The 18,365-nt window shown below is 42.2% G+C and overlaps 1 protein-coding gene across 1 annotated transcript in view; it reads left to right on the top strand.

The window, feature by feature from the left end:
- The first annotated feature begins 2,087 nt into the window (after positions 1-2,087).
- Positions 2,088-18,365, top strand: part of CPEB4 (cytoplasmic polyadenylation element binding protein 4) — a 37,430-nt gene continuing 21,152 nt past the window's right edge. The window contains exons 1-2 of the mRNA XM_058849067.1: positions 2,088-4,014; positions 12,785-12,866. Of these exons, the coding sequence (XP_058705050.1) occupies positions 2,893-4,014; positions 12,785-12,866 (1,204 nt within the window). The 5' untranslated portion in view covers positions 2,088-2,892. The remainder of the gene's footprint in view (positions 4,015-12,784; positions 12,867-18,365) is intronic.

Here is an 18,365-nt window from a genome sequence, read left to right on the forward strand (position 1 = left end):
CTACCCTAATGCATTGCAAGGGTGTGCCTGAAATTAAATTAAGGCCATCTACTCAGTCTTTCCCAAACTATTCATGGAACAGCAATCTGCTGCTGGAGCCAGGTCCGTGGCGTCTGAACAGAAGTGCCTGTTAACCCTCAACCCTATGATCATGACAACAACATTATGACTAGAAAAATACAAAGGAAAATAATGCTCAGTATCAAATGGGCTCACAGAAGTTGCAAACAGTAAACAGAAAGAGAAATTATAACCCAGTAATTACATTTTCACAATGATGTTTTCACCATATGTAAACAAGGCGGTTTTTACACATAGAAACAAGGTGTCTGTGACTGCAAAGAAGAAAGTTTATTTAATAAAATTGTTGGGAAATACTTTGTTTGGCAAAAGTATCATCCAAATCAAATCATGTGTCTGAGGAGTCTTGGAGCAAGTCAAGGACAGCCCTCTACTAAGAGAAAACTTTTGAGGAAAGGTCTCTGCATCTTTCCTTTTAAGCTTGATTTTTCTAATGGTGTACCTACATATAGTTATTTTAATGTCACTATATTTTGATATTAATTTTCAAACTTTATTTTCATTTGCGTGTTGTAGTCTGTCGGTGTGCAAAATACAGCATCCATCCCCAAAATGAAGTTGTGTATAAACCAGATCTGCAGTAGCCAGACTTTTTGATGCTTGCCCTTGGACTACTTAGGTTGCGTGTATGGAAAAAAATTTTTGCTGTGAGGGTGGGAAGGCCCCGGCACAGGTTGCCCTGTGAGGGTGGAGAGGGCCCATCCCTGGAGGTGTCCAAGGCCAGGCTGGACGGGGCTTGGAGCAACCTGGGATAGCGGAAGGTGTCCCTGCCACGGCAGGGGTGGAATGAGAAGCTGTTTAATGTCGCTGCGGAGCGCGGCGGCTGGCTGTGACACCGGGCACTGACAGTGACAGGTGACGCCCTGCCCTGCACAAACATGGCGGGCGCCGCGCTCCTCACTCCAAGATGGCGGCGCCGCCGGCATCCGCCTGACCTCCCGCCCACACCTAAGATGGCGGCGGCGCCGCGGGCGGTGCGCGCCCAGCCCCGAGGTGGCCGCCCCGGCCGGGAGTCCCTGCCCGCACCAAAGATGGCGGCGCGGCGCCGGGCGGAGCCGGAGCCGGTGCCGGGGGCGGGCCGGGGGCGCGGCCGCCGCCGCCCCGGAAGCGCCGCGCGGCCCCCGCCAGCTGGTTGTCATTTGGTGCGGCCGCTCGGTCCGGGCGGCACGGGCTGGGCAGCGGCCGCGCGGGGACCAGCGAGGTACCGGCTGCGGCGGCCGCCGGGGGGGTGGGGGGCGGGGAAGGCGGCAGAAAAAACACACGGAAAAAGACGCAAAACGAGGCGGCGGCAGCGGGGGCTGCGCGCCGGGGACACGTCGCCGGCTACCGAGAGCTGTCGATCGCCTCGTCCTTCCAGCTCCCCGCAGCATCGAGCCCGCGGAGACCCCCCCCCCGGTGCGGCCGGTACATGAGGGGCACGGCCCGGCCGCAGCCCAGCCGAGCCGCCGCAGGGCAGGGAGCGCCCCGAGCCGCCGCCGGAGCCCCGAGCGCTGCGCCCCGAGCCAGAACCTGCCCCGACCCCGCCGGGCGACCCGGGAGAGCCGCTTAAACACCTTCCATGGGGGAGAGAGGAGCCCGGCCGGCCGCGCCTTCCCCTCCCTGCCGGAGGCTGCTGCGCTGCTGAGGTAAAACCCCTCCTGCCTTGCCCGGCTCGAGCGAGGGCGGGGGACGCGCGGGGCACCCACAGCCCGGCCCCGCTGGATGCCGAGTGCCTGAGGAGGGAGCGCGTTCCGGGGGCTCGCTGGGCTGCGGGAGCCGCGATTCCCGGGGAAGGAGGCGAGCCCCGCACCACAAAACACCCTCCCGGCAGCAGAGAGCGAGAAAAAACCTCCTTCCCCTTCCTCCTGCACAACTCGCTGTCCCCTCCCTTCCCTTTCCCGAACGGTGAACGCTGATTTCTGAGATGAAAACCTTCCTCCTCGGACAGCCAGGACTCATATGAAGGACACGCAAATACTGGATCATAAATAAGAAGCGAGTCTGGCGAGCTCAGAAACCCAGCCCAGAAGGAGCAGCATCAAGAATCCACCCTTCTCCTGCACAACTCACTCCCCACCCAACACACAGAGAATACTGATTTCCTGAGATAAGATCTTACCCCTTTAAACAACCACACACGCACACACACGGTGTATATTATTGCTAAATATAATAGGTTAAACCCAGCAGCACGGGATAAAGCCTCTTCTGCAACTCACTCCCCCATTTCACCCTTCTGAATGCTGAAATCCTGAGGTAAATTTTTCCCTTGTCCACAGCAAAGACTCTTTTTGAACAGGACACAAATATATATTAGATTATAGAGATGTATTAAATTATTCCAGATTTAAATCTATTTTTTGCTGCCAAGGGGTTGAGGGACCAGACGTCATTGTATTTTTTTTTTTCCTCCCCTCTTAACTCATTTATGGGCGAGTCAAGGCTGCTGAGGAGGAAAAAAACAGGATAGTTAGAATCTCTTTATCCTTATTTCCCAGAAGCTTATTCTCTCATTGCTGTGCATTTCCTTTAGAAAAAGGAAACCTCTTATTTTGTGAACCAAAGATTTATTTTTCCCTTCCTCCTGGCCAAAGGAAGGAAACGGACACAAATTGACACATTGAAATAGTTGAAGAGATCTATCTTTTGCAAAAAAAAAAAAAAAAAAAGCAAAACATCTTTATCCAAATCTGAAATTAATAGCGTGGAGGGAGACACTGGAATATCTAGCAAAAACCAGAATACTTGCTAATCTTGCCTCACAAGAGGACAAGCTAAACACTAAACATCAACTTGTTCCTACAGGGAGGATTCAAACCCTAAATATAATAAATGGGGGATTACGGGTTCGGAGTGTTAGTGCAAAACAACACTGGAAATAAGTCAGCTTTTCCAGTCAGATTTCATCCACATCTGCAGCCTCCACACCATCATCAAAATGCAACCCCCAGCCCCGCTGCTTTTATAAATAATAACACAGCTGCCAATGGCAGTAGTGCTGGGTCAGCTTGGCTCTTTCCTGCTCCAGCTGCCCATAATATTCAGGATGAGATTCTGGGGTCAGAAAAATCTAAAACTCAGCAACAGGAAAAGCAAGAGTCCCTAGAAAAACAGCAGCTTTCCCCTGGTCAAAGTCAGGAAGCAGGCATGCTCTCCGAACCCGAGAAAGCTAAAACTGAAGAAAACCAGGCCGATAATTCTTCAGAGAACGGCAATGGAAAGGAGAAAATAAGAATAGAATCGCCGGTTTTAACAGGATTTGATTACCAGGAGGCTTCGGGGCTCGGTACTTCGACACAGCCCTTGACATCCACCGCATCTTCTCTGACTGGTTTTAGTAACTGGTCTGCAGCTATTGCTCCTTCCTCTTCTACAATAATCAATGAAGATGCAAGTTTTTTCCACCAGGGAGGGGTCCCTACTGCCTCAGCTAATAATGGTGCTCTGCTGTTTCAGAATTTTCCACATCACGTCAGCCCTGGCTTTGGTGGTAGCTTTTCCCCCCAGATCGGACCCCTCTCTCAGCACCATCCTCATCACCCCCATTTCCAGCATCATCACAATCAGCATCAGCAACAGAGGAGGTCTCCTGCAAGTCCTCACCCACCTCCATTCACACACAGAAATGCTGCTTTTAATCAGTTGCCTCATTTGGCCAATAATCTTAACAAGCCACCTTCTCCGTGGAGCAGCTACCAAAGCCCATCGCCCACCCCGTCCTCCTGGAGCCCCGGCGGCGGCGGATACGGCGGCTGGGGAGGGTCCCAGGGCCGAGACCACCGCCGGGGACTGAACGGAGGCATCACCCCCTTGAACTCCATCTCGCCCTTAAAGAAGAATTTTGCAAGTAATCATATCCAGCTGCAGAAGTATGCACGACCCAGCTCGGCCTTCGCTCCCAAATCCTGGATGGACGACAGCTTGAACAGAGCTGACAACATTTTTCCTTTTCAGGTGAGCGCACTCTGTTGTATCCATAAGAAAAAAAAAAAAACAACCCTCCCCAAAGAGCATTAAAGTAGCCCTGGTTGTGGGATTTCTGTGCTTGCAACTGAAAAAAACCATATGGCTAACTTGAAATGTCATAGTGGGAATGATCCTCCAAGCTGTGATTCATGGGGTTTTTTTTTTAACAGTGATGGTCATAAATATCTATTGCCCACCAGCCATCTGTATTGGCCACTTTGCTTCAGCTTAATACACACAGACAGAAATAGCCAATGAAGAAATTCACTGACAAGTATTTCAACAAAGAAGAAAAAGGAAAAAAAAAAAAAGTGCCTGGTGGAGTATGAGAGATCTGAGGCCTTTTAAAGTACGCAGCAATGTACCACATCTGAGAAAAAAGAAGTATAGAATGATTGTGTTTGGTTTTACAGTATCACATGGGCTTGCAGTGCAACATAATTTTTGTAGCATTTTTGGGGGAAACTTTGCTTTTTACAAATAATGGTAATCAGTGCAGTTTGTTCTCCTCAGGAATGGCAGCAACTTTTGGTTACAGGCCATTAAATCAGCACTAAAAATAGATGTGGATGAGATCAGTTGGTGGTCTCCTGTATTTTGCTGTGGCCTTCTCCTGGCAGGAGGCAGGTTGTCTGGCAGCTCAGCCTCTCCTTCTGGGCTGACTTGTTATGAATTTGAAAAGAACTGTATAATGTTGAACCTAATTTGCAGTAGGAATTAAATCAGAAGTCCCCTTCTTTTCATCTGACCACCAGTTAAACCCAGCTTTTATGTGTGTGTGCGCCTTTTGTAAACTCCTTTAGGGTGAATTAAAAGACCCAAGAGTTCTTTTACATTTCCAGGGTTGTTTTTCAAGCTCTTCAAATGAGGGCAAAAGTAAAATTCTCAACGTGATTGCAGTATTTCTTGCCATGCTGCAAGAAGCGGGGTGACCTACTTAAATACAATTTCAAAGATACAAACTGCAATGTGTCTCATGATGTAAAGAGACAGAAATACAATTAACGGTGACTTTGTGGGTTTGGGGATAGTTGGGTTCTTTGCAAACTGCAGGTTTTTGGTGGTGTGCAGGCCCTGCTGACAGCACAGCAGCTGCTGGCAATAACTTTCCTTCAGAGCCCTTTTTTTCCACTGCAGTGCTACTGACTGGTTCAGTATCAGGTAGAGCCCTTCCAAATTTAGAATGCAGAGTAATAATTGATTTTAATGTCAGGATTTGTAATGAATATAATGAAGCTGTGTCCAGCATACCCAATTTATCCAGTGGAACCATTAAAAAAAGGGACCCAGCTGGAGCTGGTCTTTTTTCAGCCTCACTGCAGCGAGCCTTGGCTCACGGTTTGATTCACTCTGTACCCTGACACGTAGCTGATGTTGAGAGTGACAGAATGAGATCAAGGGTGTCCTTGCTGCTGTGTGTAAGCCCCAAATATATACACAGGCAGAGCAATGTGCTTGGATTGGCATCAAGGAAATTTCAGGAAACTGGCAAAGTCAACCTTGACTTCTGGATGGTGTTCCAGCCACAGAATAGCAGACACACGTAGTTTGATCATGGTAAAGAAATCATTTTGGTGTAGCATGTTGGTGTCTGTTTACATAAACACTCTGATGAGGCTGTACATGTCAAGACCGAGTCTGACACTCCTTCATGCCAAGAAAAGGAAAGTGTGGAGTGAAGTGCTTTCCAGTCTGCTACTATCACTTCTGTGAGGAAAAGGGCAGGGCAGCAGAGCAGGACTTCAGCACTGCAGCCCTAGAAAGATGCTGATTAATTTTGAAGCCATCTTGGACAACCGCTTATTACAACTTTTTTTCTTTTGTATAAAATCTTTAGCTGCTTTGGTCACTTCAGCTGAGCATTGAAAGCACAGTGAATTTTTGAGTCACTGGAAACAAATGATGTAAAAATTGACCTTTGATGTAGTTTTATTTTTTTCTTGATTATGCTGATTCTATTTCTGACTCAAAGCAGAATTTTGCTTATTACATATATAATATTACATATATATATATATATATATATATATAAATATATGTTGATGCATCTCTCTCTGCCCCTGAAGTATCCTTGCTGATGCAATCATGTACTGGACAAGGCTATTTTGTTACTGGAATCTTCTTAGATTCCTGTTTAGGAAATAATTGAAAGCTGTCTTTGCTGCAGCGACATAATGGAGTAATTTGATACAACAATCCCTTTCATTTAATATTTATGTTTTGCTGCTTAAATCATTAACAAGCGGTGCTGCAATCTAGTGAAAATGAGTTTCTTTAGAAGGCAAAATGTAAACCAGCAATTGCAAATATTGGGGGATCACTTTCTTTTTTCTTTTCCTCAAAGGTTGTATCTATTCCAGAGCTTGGTGACACACATGATTCTGTGTTTTGATGGAAATCTTGGGGTGACCAGGAGTTAAGAGCTCTTTTTCTTTTTGGAGAGGATGGCATTGCATAATTTCCCTGTAAGCCACTGATGTGCTCCCTTCCAACATCCCTGCCCATGGGATGAAATGGGTGCTCCAAATGGTGCAGATGAAAGGAAAATACTGTGGTGATCAGTTTGATAACCTTGCAATTTGATGATGCCTTGCCTTGGCACTGAGAGCTGCGTGCAAAGCCTGTGCTCTCTGCTCTAAGTGTTTTCCATTTGGAATCCTGTCTCCTGCAATTCCCAAACCACAACGTCCGTAGGAACCTCTTGCAGGGATGGAACTGGCATCAAGGTCAGAGAAGACTTAACCAGATCTGTTAATGAAATTAAGTTTTGATGTTGTGCTTTAGCCACTGGGCAGGCTCCCCCCTTCAAAGATCTTTTGAAAAGAGAAAAGCCATTGTTCTTTGTGTGTTCGTTTGAAAAGGAAATGGTCTCCAAATGAAAAAATGGTTCCTGAATTAAAATTAAAAAGCAAAAAACTGAGTCTTTTGGCTCGCAGAGCCTTCCCTGAGAATTAATATATGAAAATGCTTTGACTGTGACTGTGGCACCTTACCAAGTTAGTGATTTTTAAGAGTAATTCCTTGTCCTTCTCTCCCAGCAGCACTGACAAACTCGGTGCTCAGTAATTGCATTTCACGGCCGCGCTGCCTTCAAGATTGTTTTGGCTTTCCTTTGGCTGTGTACTTGCACTTCCTCATGAGTGGAACATCCTGCCTGTTATGCAATGCATAAATCTTGCTTTGATAGGCATTTCCAGCTTTCCAGATCTCATCTTCCGTGCGTGATGATGTTTTTTAAATGGCTCTCTGAAGGCACAAGCAAATGAAGCAATAGTGCTCAGCTTTCTGTAAAAATGCTTTAAAAGAATTTGTGTTTCTTCCCGGAATCAGGCTCGAAAATAACTGCCCATTTCAAAGAATTTTGTACATGAGAGCAGTTCATTGTATCCACTTGTTCAAAATGTTTTTTCCTTTCTTCCCCAGTGGCTGGTTTCCAGGTATATAACCCCTTCCAAATCCAGCCAGGGCCTGTGCCAGGGAGCCTTGCTCTTCCCCCAGGCAGATATGGAATGTTTGAGAAAACACATTCGTGATTACAAAACGTGTTTGAATTCCGACCTCTACGTCAGCATTTGTTTGCCCATAGAAATGGCCTGATTTAATAAGTGCATTAAACAAATTCACAGGGAACTGGAATTAAAAAAATAGCCTCTTGAATGCGTTTGCCAAACTTTCCTCTTGAAGGGATCTTGCAAATAAATTTCTTTACCGTTCCTCTTGTTTTAATATTTGGGTTTGAGGAACCTTTTCATAACTCACGATGGCTGGCTGCACAAAAAAGAGCTTATTTGTTTTGCAGAATTTAATTTTTTATTCTAGCAACAGCAATTATTCCCAATAATTCCAAGGTATCTTTTGAAAAGAGAGCAAATCCTTGAAGTTGGGTTTTTAAACTTGTTCCCCCATTTTTCTGTCACTCCATCAGCTGTGCAGTAATTAGTGTTTTGTGTGCTGTTCCCCACAGCTACTGATCTGTGGGATTAGCAGCACTCTAATGTGGTATGACATGCACAAGTTAAGTGCTGTGGAAGTTAACACTGTTCTTGTTTTCTAAACTTACTACTGATGTTAATACTTGGGCTTTGGCCCTCCTGTGTGTTTTTGACCTCAGGGTTTCTGTTTAAAGAGAGCTTTTGTTAAGAAGCTATTTGAATTATGTTTGTCTTTTTCCTAAGATTAAAAGGAGTACTCTTATTAAGCATTTTGCATTGGAAGTTGCATACTTAGCAGCCCAGCAAAGAGTGAGAATACACGATATCATGGAAAATCATTTCTGGAAGATATTGAAAATCATTCTGGAAGATACATGGTGAACTTAATATGCAGCTCAAATAGAATCACACATGTTACAAACATTTCCAGTAAAGGTTTGTCATTTCTAACACTTAAAAAGTTCAGGTTGGACTAAACTTTGTGTTTTGTGCCACTTCACTTTTCCAGCTCTTTCTTATTGTTCCCTGGTGAAGCTATAAAAGATGATCTGGGCAGAATACAGCAACATCCTTTCAGGAAAAACCTGTTTATTCAAAGCCTTTAATTCACTGGATACTGGACTGGGAGCTGGTATAGAGCATTTGCAGGGTGCTGGGAAGGAGGAGAAGCTTCCCCAGAAGCATAATCCAGTCCAAATTTGTGTTGCAGTTGAAAGAGAAGTGTGGAACTTGTATTTATGATGATAAATATGGTGATACTGCCTCTCATGTGCCTGAGACACGTGGCATTGGAACTGTGGGAAATGGGAACAGGGTTTCAGAAAGTTTCAGGCTTCTCCTGCTGTAATTAAGGTACAAATGTAGCTGAGAGGTTTTTGATTTGCACAAATGTTCTGATTTGACAAAGATTTCAATGTATAAAACAAGCCCCAATTTTATAACTACACCTACTCCATAAATGCTGATCAATAAATTGCTTAATGCAATGACATCTTTTACATTATTATTGATGCCTTGGACTTCAGATCAATCTTAAGAGACCAGACCCAATCTTAATTACCAGCAAGTGTTCATACCTTGATTTTTTTGTGCAATTTAGGATTTACCAAATTGGGATTTACTGGGAGGCCCATCCTGGGAAGTGCTTTCAGGTTCTGGCATCTTAATTATTCAGGTGATGGTGATGCTGTGGGTGCAGATTAAATATAATGAATCTATAATGAATTAATAGTTAAATTAAATGTGAATTTTTCTGATAAGCAGGAGAATTAATGTATGGGATTTTTCAATTCAAAGTATGATTTTCCTGTGCAGGAAAGATTCACGTGGAATTTCTTTTGCATGGGAAGATGACCCAGTGTGTATCATACATGTTAAGCACCAAGTGACTTTCTTGTGGGCATGAAATGTCTTTGGACTTTGAAAAATAAAGTTGGAACAGGGATTAGAATTTAATTATTTTGTAGGCAGAGATGGCCAGGGTAGAGTCCTGAAGTGGTTGGTTGGTTATTGTAGGACATTTCCAGACTTAATAACTCATTTTTCACCAGATCTGCAGGCTGTCACCTCTTGTACATTGTGCAAACATCACTGCTTATTCCAAATTATGTTTAATGAATGTCTTCTGAAACGTTGGCTGAAATTTTAAACACACTCATGTGCTAAGACTGCAGGTTTAATTCTTTCTTTTTTGTTCTTTTGTGGCTTTAGTTTGTTTAATTTGGTTTGTGTCTTGTTTGTTTGGGTTTTCTTTTTTTCATTTTTTTATTGTGTCCTCGTGTTTACCTGATGTTTTTCTGCTTCAGTTCTGTTTCCCAAGGATAAAAGCGTGTAGCCCTTGAGCCCTCTGATAAAGCAACATTTTAAATTCCCTAAACAAACTTGTGTAAAGCCAAGTTCTTTTGGAACCCAGGTAAATAATATCAGGCTGTGGTTGCCACATTTTGTTACTGAATTGTACATACTCTGCTTTAGTCCAGGGTAGTCATTACCCCTGTATATTTTCTTTATAAATAAATAAGTGTACCGTAGCAATCCAGCTCCGAAGCACTGTAACTTTGTGAATTGCTTCATTAAAACCATCACCATATTGTTATTAACTCTCTCTACATGAAATCTTTTCAAGAAAACATTTTTTTCCTAAGTTCAGCGTGGTTTATGTGCTTAAGTAATATGTATCTGAGAAAACCCCACATTTAGTTACTGATTTGTGATCAATATCTTGATTATTGGAGCTATTTTTGATGTTCTGTGATGAAATGCAGAGTTATGCATTTCCTCAGGGGTTTGGCCATTCCCACTGACCTTCATCAGCCTTTATTTTTTCTTTAGGTGCATAATAAATGGATATATTTCAGATCTGGTTCTGGTAAAATGTCTTGGAAAATAAGACTGATGAAATCTGTCCTGCTGTTTTCAAAGGAGTTTCACTATAAAAAGGACTTTAATTTGTATTAAAATTTCTCAAAACTACCAATGGTGACTTTCTCTAGTAGTGTGCAACCTGTCAGGGCAAATAATCAACTTAACTGATGGAATTTTCTTTTTAATAATAAGCACTGTGCAAACCTGTGACCCAGCTTGGCACCTTGGCTGGTCTTTATTTAGGCCTGACATCTTTTCACAGGGTAGATGTACAGAGTCTTCTTTATATATCCCAAGTTTTAGGCATTCCTCCTTTTTCTGGGATTGCTGATAGCTGCAGGTGGGAATATCACCATAATCTTTTGTATCATTGTGCAGGGTTGTGTTTTAAAGAGTTTGCAGTGGGATCTGCAGTTTATGGACATCACCCTGAAAAAGGGACAGCTTGTGGTTCACTTGAAAAGGAAAATAAATTCCTCAGCACCAAAAGCTTCCACTGGAGAATGCACTTCCCTAAGAGCCAACCAGTTCAATTCACTTTTTTTCCCTTCAAATGTTTCAATTCTCTGTTCTCAATATTAAAAATTAGCATTGCAGCAAAGCCTTTGTTCCTACAGCTCAAGCCAACATAACACAGATATTTTAGAGAGAAAAGAGTTGCTTCAGGCACAGGTGCTCAGCACAATAAACTGCGAATTGCTTGGCCTGGGTCACTTCCTTTGTGTCTCTCATACAACTGAAATGTGAAGTGCCACAATTCCACAAAGATTTGGAATTACTGAGGATCTGCACTTTGTGAAATAAGAGCTTTGTAGCTGTTCATGGGGTGGGCTTGAGGTTAACACAAGAATTCAGGAAGGAGAAGCTGCTGAGGGACATCAGGTTTCCAGCAAATGCTCCCACCTGTGTTTTAGGCTATTTTGGTAATTTTGTGAAGACTGGAAATGCAGAAGTTGCCTTTTAATATCCATTCCTGAATTACTCAACTGTTGGATCCTAATGGATCCAAAACCTGAGGGCTTGTACTCACTCCTGCTAAGGGATTCTAATGTAACTAAAGTTTGAAATAGGTAAGACGTAGCAATGTTTAAACCAAACCAATAAATTAAATCTGCTAGGAAAAGCAGGAAACTCTAGGAAATATGTGAAAGAAAAGCACAAAATTTAAGAATTTAAATGCTCCTGATATTTTCTCTAAGGTGCCTCAATTATCTTGTAATAGAAATGACTAAGGAAATCAATCCTGTAGGGAGACAGGGCAGTGCTGTGCTTTTTATAGCAAATTTGATATTTGCTAGACTTAATAAAGGAACTGGTTCCAAACTCTGGCCTTTTTAATGCTATTTGAGACACAGCACATCCGGGTTGGAATACGTGGCCTGTTCTGTCTCAGTAATAAACTGTTCTGAAGAGAGGAAAAATACCAGGAAATTCGATTGAAAAATGGTATTTTTTAGTGATCAGAATGTAATTTACAGCTTGGAAATGGATCAGGAGCTGGTGAGTTCCTGCTCTTGGAATAGTCTGAGGTATTTGAAGTGCAGAATGAGAGATCAGTGAAATCAGGAATGGCCCTTGCAACACACAATCACTCCTGCTTCAGCACTGAAATAAAGCACTTTATAACTCACCACTGCCTTTAAAAATATTCCAAGCTGGATCTGTGTGCTTTGGAGAAATTTCAGCTTCACAGCCAGTGTTAGGGACAAAAAACACACTCAGTGCTGGAATAACAAGGGTTGTGGAGAAGGAGTCAAGAGCAAAAATGTTCTAAATTGCTCACGTTTCTCTTGTTTGAACAGAGACTTTCCACTGCTTGAGCTCAGTTCAGAGGGGATTCCTTGGGACAGGAATGAAATAAAATCTTTAGTGCTGATGGTAGAGAGCTTCTTGGACAGAAAAAAAATTAAAATCAGGCTGGATTAATGTAATTGTATAAAATTCTCAAGTTGTAATGTATAAATACACAGAAAGCATGGATGTGTGAATAATATTGGGAATTGGAATGATTTTTACTCCTTTTGGGATCTTTTATGATACTGCAAAGATTTGAGAGATTATAAGAAATTTCAGTTCTTCTGAATTTGTCAATTAAATTAAAGCAGTGCCAGGGTATTTTACTTTGTGCTTTGCTCCTCTAACATCAGATTTGTATGATATGGAATTTCTTGTTTGGTTGAGAAGGTCTGACCTGTGCATGTGTTAAATAATGGCTTTGGTTTATAGGAAGGAGAAATAGTTGATGTTAGACTTCATTGGTTATGATTAGGTTATTATAGATCATATGTAATAATAATATAATTTTTAATATTCTGCTATAAGAGGAAATTTTTAATACTCTTCTATCCTTTGGCAGTATGTACTTTTTGCTTAATTCTGCTGTGGTTATGCAGAAGAAAATTGAAGTTTTTGTGTTTCAGGTGCTGGTGTTTAACAGTGGCTCTGTTTGTGTTTGCTTGCAGGATCGCACGAGGACTTTTGACATGCACTCACTGGAGAACTCCTTAATTGACATAATGAGGGCTGAAAATGATTCACTGAAAGGTAAATTTAGACAGAGATTATTTCCTGCAGTAAATAATTGGGGAGAGGGGCTTATTGAAAATAAAAGACTCCAGTTTTGGATAGGAAAAGCAAATTTCCCTTGTGCACCTGATGGCTTTTTTCAGTTGTGTGAGTGAAGCTGTTACAGCACAGGAGTGCTTGAGGGTGTCTGTCCTTGTCCAGAGCAGGGCAGAGCACAAACACAGGCTGACCTGTTGTGTTACTTGCCAGGGGTTTGGATCAACTTCAGGAATCTTGTGTGGCTCAGCAAGAAGTAACTTTTTGCTTAATAGGGTTTCCTTAATGAACTCATAGTTTTTTCTGTCTTGGGAAGGAATGAGGTTTATCCATGTCCTTTTGAGAAAAACAGAGTATTTTGTCTTTTTTTACCTTTTTGGAACCGTTTGTAAAGAAAAAGAGAGGTTGAAGTGACTCGCATTTGGGATTTATCTTTTTTTCTTCCTTTTGTTTTTTTGGCGAAGGTAATCTTGCTTTGAAAATACCTCAGCTTACAAAGTATTCAAAGTATTGTCTGCACATAATTTTGTCTGAATAGAAACTGCTTATGGTCAAAAACTCAGAGCTGTAGTTTCATGTCCTGTAGGATGAGTAATCCATTTCAGTTCAGTGGTTACTTGTATGAGTGGAGTAGTCAAATTCTCACACACGCTTCTTATCTAACCACTCACTTTTGTTACCAGTCATGAGACCACTAAAAAAAAAACAAACCTGCTCTTGTGGTTTCTGCAAGTAAATTCCTTTTGATATCAAGGCTTGTGGTGGTAATGAAATCTGACTTGTTTTAATAGTGATTCTTGCTTAGAAGACCAACCTTTGATAAACTGGCAAGAACTTGTGTTTGTTGCCTTCTCTGTGGTCTGGAAATGCAGCTCGAGTTTCCCGTCCCCAGTGCTGTGCAGAAATTCAGTGTGGTGAGAAACACCATGAAATACTTGCCTGTTGAAATGACAGGGAGAGCTTGATGTGGATAAAAGTGATGCCAAATGAATTAAAACCCCAAAATATCTTCCTCCTCTTATGCAGTGGGGACCAGGCTTTTATTAGTAACAAGTACTAACAGCTTTTATTTGGTTTATTTTCTGTCTGGCAACATCCCATGCCCCCAGCGCTGAATATAGAACCAAGAATGAGGTGCTCTTCCTTGACTGAGCACCTGGGATTTGCCCCAAAACCTTCTATCCATCTGCCAGGCACTCCCAAACCAGGTTACAGCTCTGAAATCTGCCCCAAGGTGACATGACCATGGGACAAATAAAATCTCCCTTTAAATCAGAATTTAACAAAGACAGCTTCATAGGTATTTATGGTCAGCTGCTGAGCAAGGGTACTTCTGAAAGTAGCTTGATGTTTAGTTGAAATGCTTTGAAAAGGTTCTTTGCAGTTGAACTATTCCTTTTTGAGTGCTTAGCATGTTTTAAGAGTGATGGAATAAGTATGTCAGCAAAGAATACAAATAGTTCTGACACGCATTAATTCCTGCTTTAGCCTGAGTGTTAATCCCCTCTGCAGAGTCATCTGTGGCTGCTCTGAAGTTCTGTGTGCCTTGTCTCACACTGATTGAAACATAGGGATATCAATCATGTCCTGGGCTGGGAATAATTCCTTAGGTTCCTTGTGAATTACACTGTTTCACAGTTAACAGTTTTATAACTGTACAGAAAAAAGCCTCAAAGCTCAGATGAGACATTTAAGTGACTCTACATGAAATACTTTGTTGTGAAGCCTCATTTTTCAAGGATCTCCTCAGCAAGAACATGAACTTTGCTTCCAGTGAAGTGTGCAGTGCCTGAATTTGGCTGTGCTGCTCTGGCACAGCACTCACTGAGTTAGTTCCTGTCATGTATTTAAGGAATGGATCTTTATTCAACCCAGTATCCGCCGGGCCATGGTAACACTGCAGAGATCATCCCTGAGTAGGGTGGGGTCTGCAAGGGGAGGAAATACCTTTAGTTAAACCAACTGATACAGCTGGAAAAAAACTGTAAACTGCTGGGACAAAACATTCCCCATCAGGCCTGGAGTGGGGCTGGTGATCACGAGCCCTTTGTGTTTATTTTCCATCTGCTAACACAGATCCTGTCTCATGTTTTCTCTTTTCTTGCCCCATCTTTATTTAAACCTCGGATATAGAAATCTTTAAATAGGACAAATTATGGCTGTCAGCTCAAATCTTGTTTGCTGTTTCAAACACCTGCATTTAAATCAGCAGCTCCATAAGAAGTTTTTCGGTTTGCATTTTAAATGGGTTAATCAGTGCAAGCAGTGCTTTGAACTAAAGTTGGATACTCTCAGAAAGGAAAAGCTTCTGGGTTTGAGACTTTAAAAATAGCCTGGGCAAGACAGTAATAAAACATACTGCGGAGAGCAAGCTCAGAACGGCATGGAAATAATTCAGATGATCTAATAGGTCTCACTGCTATCTTGTGAGAGGTTTAATCCTGCCTCAGCATGAGTTGAGTGTGTGACACTAACAGCACCCCCTTCATATTGCCATGGACTGCCAGAGAAAGAGGTACTGTGTAAAATATCCCATCAAAACAACTGAGAGTGTGGGCATGATAATAGACATCAGCCACAGTTTGGATCCTGCTGTCTCTGGGACATCATTTCCATCTTTAAATGATATGTTCAGAGCAGCAGGCTGGGAATTCTGTAATAAAATCAAAAGCAGGAATTCTTCCAAATGGAACAAAATCCATTCACAGTGTGTTCTTCGTGTCTGAGGTGATTAAACTGTGCTAGCTTTGGATTTGTTTAGATCAGTAATAATTATGTTCTTAGGTTGTCTTGCTATATGAAATAAATAATATTTTCTGCGTGAGGTTAAGAGGTGACTCTTACAGTGATTCAGTGCACTCAGTATTACCTTTTAATGCTTTGAGTAGGCATTTTACCATTCTCTCCCCTTCTTTTAAGGTATATTTTTATCCCTGCTCAAATCCTCTTCCTTTGCTGAGCAGCTGCCATTTCAATATGTTATTTTTATCCAGCCCAGTGAGTGTGCTGCGTGCTGCACAGCCAATGTCAGCCTGCAGAAGCCTTTCCCTGGAGACTTAATTGCATCTTCTTTACAATGTACTCGGCCTCCCTGAGCTGAGCCTGGGATCCAGAGCCTGAATTTTGAATCTGGGTCTTCCAGATGGCAATTTGAGCATTACTGTAATAGTAGTAGATTGACTAAATATTTCCTTGTTAAGTGACACTGAAATGTCTTTAAATGCTTTATGACTGGTTTGCTACTAAAATATCCAATATTTCAGTTCAGAATATCAGGTTATTGCCTGGAAATGATGCAAGGTGGGATGGATGAAAGCAGCAGGCCAGGACTGCAAAGCACTCCTGTAAAATCCAGGTGTGAGCAGCTCAGTGTCTGCAGGAATCCTGCGACACAGTCTGGAAAACTAAACACACTTCTGCACAAAAGGGAAGGGTTTAGGAGTGGAGTAAGGTCAGACCCTGGGAGGGTTGAACAGCAGTCCTAAATTTTCATTTTGAAAAGCCAGAATGTTGGAAAGTTGCACCATTCAGGACTTTACTGAGCAAGTGGAGAGACCAAGCTGTATTCTTAAAGCAATCATCAGCCCCTTAATATAAAAAAAGCATGTCAAAATTGAAGAAAATGTGTAGACCTTATAAAATGTTCTTTAATGAAAGGAATCCAGATAGTTTTGAGAGCTTTTTTGAATAATGGATAAGAAGAATCTGAACTGGTTGTTTCTTTTTGAGCCATATGGATTATGCAGCATGTTCATATTAATGGAGTAGAATGGGATATTTGGGTTTCTGTGTGGTCCAGAATATTACTGAGAACCCTGCTGAGAGTCAGTCCCAATTCTCTTTAGGGAAGTTTAGGATCCTTTATATATGCACAAGACAAAATCTGACCTCTTTTAAAATGTAAAATAATAGATTTTGAGGTTTTTCACAGATGCAGTGGTGGTTGCAGCTGACTTTGGGATTGATATCCTTGGCCAGAGCCTAAGGGTTACTCATTTGCAATTTTTTAATGCATCCAGGTTCCAATAAAATGAACAAACCCTTCCTTTCAGGCCTCAGACAGTTCAGGTTTGCCTTCATTTTCTTTGGAAACTGTTGATGAGTTATTGGTTGAATGTTTCATTCTCAGGATCTTCCTGAATTTTACCTCCTATGCCAGGAAAGGCTAATGGGATTTGCAGACATGAGTGCCTGTTAATTAAGAGGAAAATCAATTGTTTTGCTGTGTAAAAATATTGCAGAACTGGGTCTAATAGCACTGAACTACAGCCCATGCTGGGAGAGCTGGGATGGGGGAATAAATTCTGTGGGAATTTTATTAGAAATCAGCTGTTCCCATTCCTGTTACAATCCACTGATTTCAGGTGGGTTCAAGTACAAGTATTACAACTTTTGCTGTTCTAAAATATTAACAACCAAGGGCTCACTTTCTTTCCAAATCCAGTTAATATTCAACATTTGGGGGCAATACTCAATATTTTAATTTCTTAATTGAAGTGTTTGTTTAGTTATCCCAGCCTTTCCAGTATTTGGGATTTATCACAGCTTTTGTTTAGAAACAGCCAAAAATAAGAGAATGAAATCACCTGGGCAACAAGAAGGGACTGAAATCTTCTATTAATAAACACTGAGATCAGATTCACAGATTGGATTTTAACCTGCCACAGAAGTAATGGACACATACCATACATAATATGTGATTTTACACTCATTAGTTATTACCTCATAAACTTCCAGTCATTTAAATGGACATTTGGGTTTGTGGCTTCAATGAAATTGTTTGGAAGAGATGCTGGATTTGGTGAGGATTAGAAAGGTAAAATTGAATTGGGAAGAAAAAAAATCATGTCTGATTTTGCAAAAACGGAAAGGAAAAAGGCAAAAAGGGGAATTTGTCTTGGGTAGTACACAGAGAGGGAAAATCTCCAGTGAGGACAGACTCCAGGAGCTGGGCCTGGGCAGTCTGGAGAAGGGAGGACTGAGAGGGGATCCCATTAATTAATCCCAGTAAATATCTCCAGGGGGTGTCAGGGGATGGGGCCAGACAAGAATCACTGAGCAGTTTAACCTTTCTGATAATACCTGTCTATTACAGAAATGCTGCTTTTGACACTGCACATATCAAGCAATCATCAAACAACTCTGGTTTTACTTCACCCCTGCAGGATTTTGAGGTGGGGAACCTTGATGTGTGCTCTGTCCAAAACAGAGCCATTAAGCACCAAAGCACAGGGTATTGATGTAACCACCCTTTGAGACCAGGAAATTCCATTTTCTGCCACCTCAGAGCAGTGCAAAAATCCCAGGGTTTTCTGATCTTAGTCCAGTTTGAGAATCAGTGTCAGGATTCCTGTGAAATTCACTGGAGCAGACCTGTTTTTCTGTCCACTCATTTCTCCCAGGCCCCTTGCCATGCTGTCCCATCTCCAGAGCCTGCGTGGAAAATTAAATGCCTCTCATACTTCTCAGACAAGATATTTC

The sequence above is a fragment of the Poecile atricapillus genome, chromosome 13 (genome assembly GCF_030490865.1).
Source record: "Poecile atricapillus isolate bPoeAtr1 chromosome 13, bPoeAtr1.hap1, whole genome shotgun sequence".
In the NCBI taxonomy this organism is placed as follows: domain Eukaryota; kingdom Metazoa; phylum Chordata; class Aves; order Passeriformes; family Paridae; genus Poecile; species Poecile atricapillus.